The following is a 14981-nucleotide window of genomic DNA, read 5'->3' as shown; positions in this document are numbered from 1 at the left end:
TCCCAGTTCTACGGGATCGGGCAGAGTAAAAGAAAAAAAAAAAAAATAGAACTAGTGAATACACTTATTTAATTTCCCTACTCCTCTTCCCTACCTTCTCCACAATATCCCAAACATGTGTCCCTTCATTTTCAAGTTTTAACACACATTTAGTCACGCAAACCATTCTTTCAGTCTCTTATTACCATATCCCACCCAACAAAATTACTAAGTAGGTATTTAACTCACACATTCTAATTTTTGATCATTCCACTACATTTTGGGTATCATATAATGAGTTTACTGTTGTGATGTTTGCCCATTGTTGCACTGCACCTGCAATAAAAGGGGTCCCTTCATCAGATGACATAGAAACAGAAGTAATTTAAGGCCTCAATCCTCAAATGGTGTAGAGAAATTTTCTTTGGTTACCAGATGTAAAAACCCATATTCAGAATAAATATACATCATGGTCAAGATCATCTGGAACTGGGAGTAACAGATTTTAGTGGATTTCTTGCTAGGTGGGTCATTGCTACACTCAGTGTCTGATGATCTTATTTATTTATTTTTTTTTTCTGGTCAATTTTCCTAATAGAAGCTAATCATATCCCTTGATTTGATACACAGTTTCTCCTGATAAAAACAACACTGTCGAATTTTGTATTTCTTGCTTTCGTTTTGGAGTTGGAAGAGTTATTTCCTTCCTTCCTTCCTATCTTTCTTCTGTTCTCTCATCATTCATTCCTTCCTTTCTTTTTTTCTCCCTCTCTCCCTGTTTCTTTCCTTCCTTCCTTCCTTCCTTCCTTCCTCCCTTCCTTCCTTCCTTCCTTCCTATCTTTCTTCTGTTCTCTCATCATTCATTCCTTCCTTTCTTTTTTTCTCCCTCTCTCCCTGTTTCTTTCTTTCCTTCCTTCCTTCCTTCCTTCCTTCCTTCCTTCCTTCCTTCCTTCCTTCCTTCCTTCCTTCCTTCCTTCCTTCCATTTCCTCCCTCCTTCCCTCTCTAGCTCCTTTCTTATCTCCACTCCCCCTCTCCTTTCTTTCTTTTAGAGAAGTCTTTAGTTTGTCTTGCTCAACTTATTCATAAGAATTTTTCTGTTCATGCTAGGCTCTGTACTTTAGTCAGGTTCTTTAGCTACTCTATGGTTGTCATATAACTGAAAAGTCTTAACAATTTTCAGATTAAGATATCAACATTATATCATCAATATATATTCAGTCTTTCGTGAATCATGGTGCTTTTTAATTAAATCAAATCTAAATCTCCAGTAACCATGTTGTGACAATAGACAGAAGAATTCAAATATACTCGAGTGAGTGCAGTAGGTATATATTGGAGTGTGTCCCGCATGGAAATTGACTGTGATTTCTGTTGAAATAGCCACTGAACAGAAAACATCAGCCAAGTGGATCACAGAATACCAATTTCCTTTAGCTTGTTCTGAAACTTGAATGGTTAAGGCCATTTTGACAGGTGCTTCTGAATATATGTACTAGTTTTTCAGTCTGCTATAGTATACAGTTAACCCCAAGGTCCATCAGCATTTTTCACTGGCCATATTTGGCTATTAAATAAAGAATCCGAGGGTAATAATACACCTGTATCTAACATCTGCAATGAAAGATGAAAATATTTGATAATCCTTCAGTTTTAAAAACTGGTAGCAGTTTTTAAAAATTTACATACAGTAAAATTATTTTTACTTTTTGTTGCAGCGATCTATGATATTTGAAAAACACATTGGTCATATAAGCACCACCGCAAGCTAGATAAGTAACAATTCTCTCACTGCAGAACTTTCCTCATGCTCTTTCTTTGTACTCACACCATGTTTTCCTTACTTCTGTCCCCTAGGAATCACTGATCTGTTCCTGATAGCTATAATGTGGCTTTTTCCAGAGAATTACGTATATGAAAACAGGATGTAATCTGTTGAGTCTGACTTTCGATTAGCATAATTCATGTTCATAATTCATAATTCAGTGTATCAATAGCTCTTTCTTTTTACTGCTGAGTATTATTTCATTGCATTATGTACCACAGTCTACCGTTAATCCAGTCACTCATTGAAGGACATTTGGGTTGTTTTGGGCATTAGTGGGGCATGCTGCTAAAGAATATTTACGTGTAGATTTTTATATGAACATAAAATCATTCTTTTTAAGCATTGTTTTCCTGTTTTTTCATGTTTAAACTACAAATTTAATTTGTTTAATACATATAATTTATTCATGTTATCTATTTCGTCTTAAGTGAGCTATGGTAATTTGTGACTTAAATCCATTTGTTTATTTATTTGAGTAGTTGAATTTATTGGCATGCCATTTTCATAATATTTCCTTTTTTTTTTAGTATATGTAAAAACTGCAGTGATGCCATTTCTGTTTTTGCTTATTTGACCAATTTGTTTTATCTCTATTTTTCCCTGATAAGTCTGTCTAAAGGTTTATCAGTTTTAGAGATCTTGTAAAACAACAAGGCTTTTGGTTTCCTTGTTTTATATACATTTACTTTTTACTTTGTTATTTCAGCTCTTGTCTTTCTTGTGCTTTTCTTTTTTCTGCTTACTTTGAATTTAATTTTTTCTACTTTTTCTAATGTCTTGAATAGAGGCTAAGGATTTTAAAGTAGAACCATATTCTTTTCTGGTACAGGTGTATTTCATACTGTTTCAGGGTCATTCTCCAAATTTTGATGTGATTTATCCATTGACATTTGACTGAAGTAGAGTAGATATTGCTGAAAAGATATTCTGTGTTTGGGGGAATGAAGAAGTTTTGCCAAAACTTTTTTTTTTCTTTTTTCATCCTTCTCCTTGTCTTTTGGCTAAGAGAAAAGGCCTTCCTTGGAGCTTTTATAGTTTGTATCTCTCAGTGTTTAGGGTTGGAAAACTCGAGAATTACCTGTTTTAAATTTTGTTTTAGAAGGCTAAGTCTGTTATGGATCAACTTGATCCTTTCAAGTCTTGATTTCAAACTTCTTTAAGCAGGGTTTTATAAGCCTTTACTCTATAACGAGTTTATTTAGAATATTAATAAGCCTTCTTCTGGTGTCTCTACGAAATCATCTGGGTGCTCAAGAGTCTTTCCACTCGGAATCATCAAATTTGAATGTCTTCCATGGCTGTGTGTTCTGTGGGATTCTGTCACCTTACTTTTCTCTGGTAGTTGTTCTTCCTCTGGTGTTATCCATCGCCCATTCTCATGGAGTTTTCCTCTATTTCCCCTTCTTTACAGTGTGTCAGTATTCAGCAAGAGAAACCAGGAGATTGCTGCGAAGGTTTCTTTAACTCACTCTGAAGTTTTTCCTTCCCTGGCTCTCTATCCTGCAAATTCTAGTGATCCCAACCTCTTTGAGAACACTGGTTTTTGTGTCTTCTATTCAGCAAGAGTGTCATTTTCTACTTGGAATGTTCCTCTCTGTACCTTGTCTGGAATATTCCTCCAAGCATAAAGTCATTTAGATGATAAAGCTCCACTCTTTTGTCTCTTTTTCTCTGGAATTACAGTCAGGTGCTGCCTGTTTTCCGATGCCTAAAAAAGGATATTTTCATCTATTCAGCTCATTTTTTTTTACTGTTTGTTGCTGGAATTCTTTGATTTTCCAGATTATTCTTGCATAGTATTTATCCAGTTTATTAATTTTCTTTTTTTACAAAGCCATCTCTTACCTCTGTTTTCTCCACTTTTTGTTTTCTATTTGATTTCTGCTTATATTTTAAGTTTTTCAAAATTTATGATTATGTTGAGTGTGATTATATTTATAATTTTTTATAATTAAAACAATTATTGGTTTTCAGTCTTTATTCTTTTATTTTACAGCATTTAATGATAAATTTCATTCTCAGCCCTACTTTACTGTCATCTCATGAAGTTTTATTTAATATGTTTTGAGTATCATTTCAATCAAAATATTTAATGCTTCTCTTTTGAGTTTTTCTTTATCCATGATTGAGTTTTGGGAAAAGTTCTCAGAAGAGACCTAGTAACTTTCTAAAGTCTTCTTTTATTGTTTCAAATTAAGTTATAATAATTTGAGGAATCATCATTTTGGCCTTATGAGATAAATCAGTGTGTTGCTCTTCTCATATTCTTTGAACTCCAAACATTCATATGGTTTGAAGCACACAATTATGATGACATTTCTAATTCTTGGAGCCAAAGTTGTGATTGCTGTTTTGACAGATTCTCTAAGAGCATCACCTGATCTCAGACCCTCCAATTGGCTACGTGAGTTTTGGGGTTGCCTAAGAGAGCCAAACAAGGCAAGACTTAAAACAAGTCCTAGGAAAAAACAAACAAACAAAAAAAACATTGTCTAAGTGTTCTGGAATGCTATAGCATTCTGGGTCCATTAGACATGCAGATTTCTAATACATTTTAGATATGATTATGAGTGTTTTAAATCCTACTTTGTTAAATAATTTTCATAACGGGTCTTCATGTAATATTTTTAAGAACTCATAACTTCTTTCACATAAAAACTTGGATGATTCAGATTATCTTAGTTTTTATTTTTAAGAACCCACTATTTTTATATTGTCATATTTTTTGAGTCTTTATAAAATGTTATTGAACACATGTTTATCTTTTCCTTTTATGTTTCCCTTTTAGAAACATGTTCAACATCAAATATAGAAATAGAGAATGGTTTTTTTTCTGAACCGGGTGTTGTGTATGACATAAATAAACAAACACAATATACGTGTAAATCAGGATATGTAACAACAGATGGTGAAATATCAGGATCAGTTACATGTCTGCAAAGTGGGTGGTCAGCTCAACCGAAATGTATTAGTAAGTAATTTATTGTGTTAGTATTCGTTATCCTGTTGATGTACACAAGTTTACTTTAACTTTATTCTTCTTTGAGTGGGCTGATGTGGTTTCATTTAAAAACATAAATAAAAACTTTGAGAAAAAAGTACTTATCATTTTTCTTCCAAGATTAATTGCTAGAATATCAGTCCTTTTTTTATTCAATTTTTTTTCTACTTTAAAGCATTCTGTAGTTTGGAAATTGGTTAGGAAGCTTTATATGTATTGTGATGTAAAGCTGAGACTGTTATATTTGTTTTTTGGTGATTAGCCTTTTATATCAAAGTCTTTACTCCTAGACATAAAAGTAATATTTTCAGTGAAGATATGGAGCCATAGTGTATAATCTCAGAGTAATATAAACTTCATAATGTAAATGTTTGGCATTCTAGGGCAAGTCCACTTCTGAATACATTTCCCTCTTAGAAAATCTTCATAAACATCTAGTAGTGGAGAGAGAGAAATGTTTCTAGATGGTACCAATTTCTGCTGTGTTGGAAGATTTTCCTGTGACACTACATAGATGTTTATAAAGATTTTCTAAGAAAAATTGCTCAATTTATGTTATTTATCCCAGAGCCACTCAGTGATATTTTTGAAGTGATATTTAACATACTCACTTTAAGTGAAGTGAGTATTTAAGATATCCATCTGTACTGCTTTGATTTCTTTCTTTCTTTTTTTTTCTCAAATTTCTATGATTAGTATGGGGTCTAGCTGGAAAAAAGAAAAGAAAAGAAAACAAAACAAAAACCAAGTCACCCCCCCGTCTAACAGTCATTTTATACTAAAATGTGATAAATTATTCTCTAGAAGACTTTCTTGCTATGGAAGAGAAGATGTCATATGTAATAAATGCATTGGTCTTTTTATTAATGTATTTTTTTATACATATCACAACTACTAATAAGTCTCGCAACTTAATTCACAAAATGTTATTCTGGTTATTAAAAAAAGTAGTACACTTGTATGTCCTGTTTTTTACTAGCATTGTCATAAATGCCTAAGTATAATTGAATTGATAAAAATGCTCTTAAAGTAAATTTTTCAGGGGGTTTAAGTGATTTTAAAAAATATTGTTTAAAAAACATATATATATTTTTATTTTTAGTACCTACTTCAAGAGAATGATTTATCACTGGTATCAGATTATTTTCATATAGTACTTATTTATTAGCACATACTTTTTGATAAACCTTTTTGTTCTTGTAATGGGAATTATTCAATTAGATTTAATTCCATTAGAAATGACATCTTCAATTTTATTATGCATTAGAATCTTGTGAAACTCCACTATTTAAGAATGCCAGAACCAAAAGTAACAGCACATGGTTTAAGGTCAATGACACATTGGACTATGAATGCCATGATGGATATGAAAACAGACACAATGATATCAAAGGTTCCATAGTATGTGGTTACAATGGTTGGTCTGATACACCCACATGTGATGGTAAGTACTGTTTTTCTTCAGGATTATTTTTGTTAGGATTAAAATAAATCTGTGTTCTGCTTAAAAATCTAAATTACTACAGACATTTTAAAGAAACAATGATGAAAACCAATGGGTCTCCCTATGATTTAATGTAAACTGGGAGGAGAGGGTTTTAGAAACCCAATGATAATATATTTCTAAAATAGTGCATTTAAATGAATGTTTTTTATGGGCCAGATACATCACAGATTTGTGATTAAAGTATAATTGTTGTCGTTATCCTAAATGCAAGCTTTCTAGTTATTTAAAGCTGGGCAGCCATTCCCAAAATTATTGTTTGCCATGACTTCCTCAGCTATTTTGCTGTTCAGTTTCTGCTTTACAACTTCTACCTTGAGTGTTAATTTCTGCAGTTTCTGAGAGTAGCTCTTTGTTTAACTTTAACAAGTTCCGTGAACTACTACATAATCTCTTTTATGTTTGCCAATCAGCCCATTTTCCAGGGTTAGAAGAGGGTTTGAATCTGTGAGAAAATGAAGGCATGTAGAGTGCTCCAAGCAAAAGGAACAGTATGTGTAAAGCACTGAAAACAAAACTCTTTTTGGGAAATATCAGAGTGAGCAGGTTCTAGTCAAGATGTGGGAGGATTTTATGAGCTGAGGCTAGGTAGGAGGCAAAGGAAAGTTTATTCAGGTTAACTCAGGATTTGGATTTGCGATGGTACTACATATCGGGTGTGAGAGAGAGTGAGATCAAGGGACTCACGTGCCTGTTTTTCATTTTTTTGTCATAAGCATGTAGGTAAATGGCAATGCCACTTTTTTCATTGTTTTCTCATAAGCCTGTAGGTAAATAAAAATGCCATCTTGTTAGGTGGTGCTGACAAGATAGAGAGCACTTCGGTAGGAACAACACAACTCTAGACTTGGACACATTCTAGCTGAGCTGCCCATCAGAATTGGACAAGTACACTGGAGAGTTGGGTATATAGACTTGGATATAAGTCTAGCAAGGAGCTGTGCATTTGGGATTATCACAGTATAAAAGATAACATTAAATTAGAAAGGAATACAGACCAAAAGGAGAAGAGCACTTGAGACTGAGCCCTGAACATCCCAACCTTAAGATGTTAGACAGGAGAAGAACAGATATCAAAGTAGATGGAAAATGGAGGACCCAGAGAAACAGGAGAAAAAATCTAGGAATGAAAGTTGTCATAGATGTATAAAGAAGGAAACGATTAAAGGAAGAGGAAGTGTCACAGACTGATTAATAATGAAGCTTATGGGGACATTCTGCGTGGATTCTAATTCCAATTTCACCATGTGTTACGCATGTACTGTGGGCAACAAGCCAAGACTATTGGAAGCTTTGCTGACTCTTATCTGTAATATGTTTTAATGTTTACATTTGCTCTAATATCTCAATGAATTTTTTTGCTAGTAGACTAAATAATTCATGTATATTTCTTGTCATAGTTTTTATCATATAATACAGTCAAGAGAATTGTAATCTTATTACATTTTTATGATAGTTGGCATAATGAATATTTCTAGTTCAGTTGATATGTCCAGCTGGATAGATATAAAACTGTAATGGATTTGGCAACAGGGAGGCCACTAAGTGTAAGAGAAATGGTTTTTGATGGAGTAGGAGGGGCAGAACCTAAATGGAATCTGCTAAACAAAAGAGATTTGCAAGAAATTTAATACAGTCTGTGGTGATAACTCTCTTCCGAGAAGTTTGGTTGTGCAGCGAGTAGGAAGCTCAGAATGCTGCTAGAGGAAATTATGCACCAAAGAGAGGATTTTTATTTAAAGGTGGGAGATATGAGAGCATACTGAATGCTGTAGAGGATTTAGTAGAGAGAGACAGCAGCAGGGATTGAACACGTGACATACACAGTTCCCTGAGAAAATGGGAGCGCAAGGGAATCAGAGGTCCTGCGGAGGAATTAGGCTTCGGTGGCAACAGTACTACTTACAGCTTCGTCACAGGAGGACGGAAGGAAAATGTGCGTGTAAATCTAGTGCTGGAAAGATGCAGAAGCTGGAGCGTTCTGTTGTGCTCTGATATATGAGACGAGATCATCTGAGATTGAATGGGGCACTGGCGAAGTAGGACGAGGGGCACTAGACAGAGGAAAAGAGGTTTAAAAATGTGGCAGGAGAGGGAGAGACAGTAAGTTTATCATGGATACAAGGTAGACTTGATGAGCAGCGTCTAGGGCCCAGTTAAATGAGTCATTCATGACGTCAACAAACACCTACTGTAGAATAGGAGATAATGTCAACAAACACAGACACAGGTCTGCATTTCCAGCTCTTTCATTCCGGTATAGAAGAGTGAAAACAAAAAATAAAACACAATGAATTAAGCCAAGTAATAAGCCAAAAGAGAAAAAATTTTAAATTAAATTTTATATATCACTGTGTTCAAAGAAACAAACAAAAATATCCAGTGATTTAGATAGATAAAAGGGGGGAACTGAGACTCTATTTTGCATAGGAAAGCATCTATGCAGAGAAAGGTTGAAAACCATTCACTATGGTGAGAAGGGCATGTGCAACAGCTGGGTCAGCAAAGAATTTGACCTATTTTAAAAATTGAAAGATTGTAAAACCTAGAATCTGTCCTTGGGCTACAAAGTGGTGTGTTGGGGGGAAGGGGGCGGTGGAGGGAGGTTGGAGATAATTGGGTGGGGGACACGGGGTACAAATGCAATTTGTGGTAATGGGCATGCGGCCAGTATGAATCTGGCCCTCACATCATGGGCACAAGGGGTGACAATCAGCTTTGTTTCTCATGAATATTCATTATAAGAAATAAATAAACAAACAACAACAATGAAACCTAAAATCTGGATTGAATGGGGGAGAGAGACATTTGCTAACACTGGAAGAGCAGGCAAGGGCTGGTTCATAACGAGTTTGGATTTTATTCTGAGAGATTAAGGTAATTGTGATTTTGTTTTCTGTGATTATGGAAAGAGCCAGGCCTTATGAAGTCAGAAGCTTTTACAATTCTGAGGGGCCTTCTTTAAAAAGAATATAAAATTATGAGTATATGACTCTTGGCCTTTCCAATGTCACCAGACATCACAAGAGAATGTGATGGGGAGGAAGTTGGAGTAGCAGTAAAACTGATGTGTCCAAAATGGCTTTTTATTGCAAGTTTTTTAAAGACTTATGACCATGTAAATCCATAGCTACAAGTTTGTGAGCATAGTGTAGACTTCCAAAGTTGAATGAACAGCATATTATTCTTTTCAAATAATCTTCCTCAACAATGTAGCAGAAAATTGCACACAAAATGACTAATACTGGAGTTTACATATCCGGGGAGTTCTCTCATTTGGGAAAAGGTTTCCAAAAATTGTTGTCATCATAAACCGCTTAAGCTAAATGATGTTTACAGCAATCTTAAAGGAGTATACATCTCAGAGTGAAAAATGCATACTAACATTTCCACAAATTAGTACTAGGATTTATGATTTTGACGTTTGGATGAAGACAAATGTTTCTAATTTGGCGTATGTCTGTTCACTCTGTTCTTTAAAATCACATTTTATAACTTATGATGGATATATATATATATATATAGCAGTTGAATAATACCCAACAGTCAAGATATTTTCTTATTAAGGTAGTGCTTTTCATAATATGATGAGAAAGAGAATTTATAAAAAATTAGCATAAAAAATGGAAACAAACACACATACAAGTAAAAGCATTCCTATGTGGAAATTAGGAATAGACTTTTAGGAATGGAATCCCAGCAATTCTCATTTAATTGTGATTTTTTTTTAACTAATCTGCTAAAACAAAAGCAAGTGTGTTATTTATTTTTTTGCAGCATTATGTTAAAACTCCTAATAGAAAACATAGGGGAAACACTTCAGGAAGTAGAACTGGGCAAAGACTTTATGAACACGATCAATAAAGCACAGGTGACAGAAGGAAAAAATAAACAAATGGTATTATATCAAACTAAAAAGCTTCTGCACAGCCAAAGAAACAAATAACAGAGTGAAAAGACAACCTATGGAGTGGAAGAAAATATTTGCAAACTATGCATCTGACAAAGGATTGATATCCAGAATACGCAAGAAACACAAACAACTTAACAATAAAAAACCAAATGGCCTGATTAAAATATGGGTAAAGGAACTGAATTGGCATTTCTCCAAGGAAGATATATGAATGACACATGAAAAAATGCTCAGCATCACTGGGCATCCGGGAAATGCAAATCAAAACCACAGTGAGATACCATCTCACCCCAGTTAGACTGGCCATTATCAAAAAGACAGGGAATGGCAAGTGCTGATGAGGATGCAGAGATAGGGGAGCCCTCCTACACTGTAAATGGGTGAGACTGCAAATGGGTGCAGCCTTTATGGAAAACCATACGGAGGTTCCTCTAACAACCACAGACAGAACTGCCCATATGATTCTGCTTTCCCACTGCTAGGCATACAGCCGAAGGAATGGAAGTCATCATGTGGAAGGGATGCCTGTACTCCCATGTTGATTGCAGCTCTATTTACAATAGACAAGGGTTGGAACCAGCCTAACTGTCCATCAATGGATGACTGGATAAGGAAAATGTGGTGTATTTATACGGTAGAATACTACTCTGCCATAAAAAGAGAATGAAATACTGGCATTCAGAGCAACATGCATGAACTTAGAGAAAATTATGTTAAATGAAGTAAACCATTCAGAGAAAGAGAAAATACTGCATGTCCTCACTTATAAGTGGGAGATAAGGAAAAACAAAAAGAGACACAAATAAATAAAAAGAAACAAAGAAGGATACAATAATCAACCATGACCCTATGAATATTCATAACCAATAAAAAAACATAATATGTTGAACATTTAATAGAGAAGAACAGACTGACATTACCAGAGATGGGAGAGGGAGAGGAGGTGGGGGTTATTTTACATCAAATTTTTAATTATGCATTAATACTTCACTTTGAATAATGTGAATTTTCTTTTTAGTATAATTCTATCTTTTGAATTCCAGCTTTTAATTTTACAAATTAGCAACAAGGCAAGATTTTAAATTTGAAAAATGATTTTTGAATAATATTTAGTAATGTTGCAGATATAAACAATTTAAAAAATTCTGTAGATAATTTACACGTGTCTAATTTAAATCAGAATAATTACCATATTATTAATCCTACTATAAGTTATAGGCATAATAAAAAAGTTATAGGCATTGTAACTTAACATAAATATTCAGGACATCTAAAAAATGCTTTCCTATATGGTCTTGAACATGTTTCTTAGTTTGTTTTTAATCTGTAATATATTAATACATTAATCAGCATTTGATGAAATTCAACATCCCTTCATGATAAAGACGCTCAGCAAATTAGGTATAGAAGAAAAGTATCTCAACATAATAAAAGCCATCTATGACAAGCTCACCACCAATATCACCCTGAATGGGGAAAAATTGACAGCTTTTTCCTTAAGAACAGGAACAAGACAAGGATGCCCACTCTCACCACTACTATTTAAAATACTACTGGAAGCTCTATCCAGAGCATTTAGGTAAGAGAAAGGAATAAAGTTCATCCAGATTGGAAAAGACAAAGTAAAACTGTCCCTATTTGCAGATGACATGATCTTATATATAGACAAACCTGAAGACTCTATCATAAAACTCTTAGAGCTGATCAATATTTTCAGTAAGATTGTAGGATACAAAATCAATGCCCCCCAATCAGTTACACTCATATATCCCAATAATGAACTAACAAAAAGAGAAATCAAGAAAGTAAGCCCATTTACAATAGCCACCAAAAAAAAAAAAAAAAAAAAATCTAGGTATCAATTTCAACAAGGAGGTGAAAGATCTCTACAATGAGAACTAGAATTTACTACTGAAAGAAACTAAAGAAGAAATAAAAAGATGAAAAGACATTCCATGTTCTTGGATTGGAAGAATTAACATTGTGAAAATGTCCATACTACCCAAAGCAATCTACAGTTTCAATGTAACCCCCATGAAAATATCAATGATATTCTTCACAGAAATAGAAAAATCAATCCTAACATTCATATGGAATAAGAAAAGACACAGAATAGCCAAAGCAATCCTGAGCAAAAATAAAATAAAATAAAATAAAATAAAATAAAATAAAATAAAATAAAATAAAATAAAATAAAATAAAATAAAATAAAGCCACAAGTATAGAACTACCTGACTTCAAATTATACCACAAAGCTGTTGTAACCAAAACAGCATGGTACTGTCATAAAAGTAGATACCCGAACCAGTGGAACAGAATAGAGTACCCAGAAATCAATTCACAGACTTACAGCCAACTGATATTTGACAAAGGCAACAAAAACATACATTGGGGAAAAGTCTGTCTTTTCAATAAATGATGCTGGGAAAATTGAGTGCATATGTGGAAGATTGAAACTAGATGCTGGGAAAATTGAGTGCATATGTAGAAGATTGAAACTAGACCTATGTGTCCTACCATATACCAAAGTCAACTCAAAATGAATTAAAAATTTATGTATAGGACCCGAAACTATAAAACTACTAAGGGAAAATATAAGGGAAACACTTCACGAAGTAGGACTGGGCAAAGACTTTTTGAACAAGAGCCCAAAAGCACAAGCAACAAAAGAAAAATAAATAAATGGGATTATATCAAACTAAAAAGCTTCTGCACAGCAAAGGAAATAATCAACATAGTGAAACAACAACCTACAGAATGGGAGAAAATATTCACAAACTATTATATGACAAGGGATTAATATCCAGAATATAAAAAGAACTCCAGCAACTATACAGTAAAAAATAAACAAACGAATTAAAAAATGAGCAAAGGAGCTGAATAGACATTTTTCAAGGGAATGTGTACAAATGGCCAACAGGCACTTAAAAAATTTTTCAACATTACTACTAATCATCAGGGAAATGCACATTGAAACCACATTGAGATATCACCTCACCTCAGTTAGACTGGCTATAATCAAAAAGACAGAATAACAAATGCTGGCAAGAATGTGGTGAGAAGGGAGCACTCCAACACTGTTGGTGGGACTGTAAATTAGTACAACCACTATGGAAAACAGTATGTAGATTTCTCAAAGAACTACAGATAGATCTCCTATATGATCCAGCAATCCCACGTCTAGGTATATACTGAAAGGAATGGAAATCATCACGTCAAAGGAATACCTGCACTCCCATGTTCATCACAGCTCTATTTACAATAGCCAAGATATGGAACCAACCTAAATATTCACTGACAGATGACTGGATAAGGGAAATGTGGTATATACACACCATGGAATACTACTCAGCCATAAAAAGGAACAAAATTCTGCCATTCACGGCAACATGGACGAACTTGGAGAAAATTATGTTAACTGAAATAAGCCCAGGCACAGAGGGAAAAATACCACAAGTCCTCATTCATAACTGGGAGCTAAGAGAGAAGGAAGGAAGGAAAGAAAGATCACAGTGGTGTGTTGGACTTGCAGAAGGAGAGGTCATACCTAGGATTGCATGCAGCAGTGGGGGTGGGGGGGAGGAAGGTCAGGGATTATTTGGGTGGGGGATGGGGCAATAATAGCAATTTTTGATAATGGGCATCATGATACTATTGACCTCACCTTCACATCCAGGGCACAGGTGGTGCAGGTAAGTTTTGTACCCCATAAATATACATAATCAATAATCATGTGATTTAAAAAATGTTCCTTTAACTCAAAATGCATCATGAATGCTTTTTTTGTATGTTGTTTCCCAAAGTATATTAAACAAAAATACCAATTTTTACGTATATGTGCAATTTAAAAATTGTAGCATTATCTTTTTAATGAGAAAATAATTTTATGTTTAGAGTACAAAAATATGTAACATTAAATTTCATGAATGTCAGTGATGAAACCAAATCCATTGCAAACAAGTTGAATTTATACATTAATTTTCAGGATGGACGTAGTGCTATTCAGTACCATTATATAGCTCAGAATGTCCCTTATGAAATTTGAGGATGTGTAAAACCTAATATGCAACATTTTTTCAAGGAAGAGGATTTATCTTATGCCCCTTTGTATATGCATCACCCAGTACCTACCTCATTTTTACAGCACACATATAAAATTTACTTTGGCAATGATTAACTATGATTATTCTCATTAAACTATTTTACCTTTTTGTTTTGTTTTGTTTTGTTTTTAGAAAGAAAATGCATTATTCCCGAAATAGAAAACAACTTACATCCTAATCCCAAGAGAGAAACATATAAAGTAGGGGATGTGTTGAAATTTTCCTGCAGTTGGAGACGTAAAAGAGTCGGACCAGATTCAATTCAGTGCTACCACTTTGGCTGGTCTCCTAAGCTCCCAACATGTAAAGGTGAATATTTATCTTACAATTGCTGAAACAAGAATTAGAATTTTGAATATCAACTTCTTATTTTCTTAAAATTTCTCAATTTTCTGTGGGCTTCCAATGTGCCTGTAATCTAAGGCATTAAGTCAGAAATATACCTGTGAAGGACATTGATTGGGAGATAGAAATATGTACTGGAATAACACCAACGCCGAGCGCCAGCGTTGAGATCCCCGTACCTGTCAGCTGCCAAAGAGATCTGTAGGGGAAATATGCATAAATACATATGGTGTCAGGGATTGGAGGAACTTTTGTTACTTTTTGTTTTTCCTACAGTGCCACCATTAGCAATGGACATTTTATATGCCAT

At 34.2% G+C, this 14981-nt stretch overlaps 1 protein-coding gene across 1 annotated transcript in view; it reads left to right on the top strand.

Moving 5' to 3' along the window:
- Positions 1–14981, top strand: part of CFH (complement factor H) — a 97216-nt gene that overhangs the window by 49647 nt on the left and 32588 nt on the right. The window contains exons 10-12 of the mRNA XM_063113730.1: positions 4594–4776; positions 6074–6250; positions 14459–14635. Coding sequence (XP_062969800.1) covers positions 4594–4776; positions 6074–6250; positions 14459–14635 — 537 coding nt within the window. The remainder of the gene's footprint in view (positions 1–4593; positions 4777–6073; positions 6251–14458; positions 14636–14981) is intronic.

The sequence above is a fragment of the Cynocephalus volans genome, chromosome 11 (genome assembly GCF_027409185.1).
Source record: "Cynocephalus volans isolate mCynVol1 chromosome 11, mCynVol1.pri, whole genome shotgun sequence".
Taxonomy (NCBI): Eukaryota; Metazoa; Chordata; class Mammalia; order Dermoptera; family Cynocephalidae; genus Cynocephalus; species Cynocephalus volans.
This window is presented reverse-complemented; position numbering and strand designations above follow the sequence as displayed.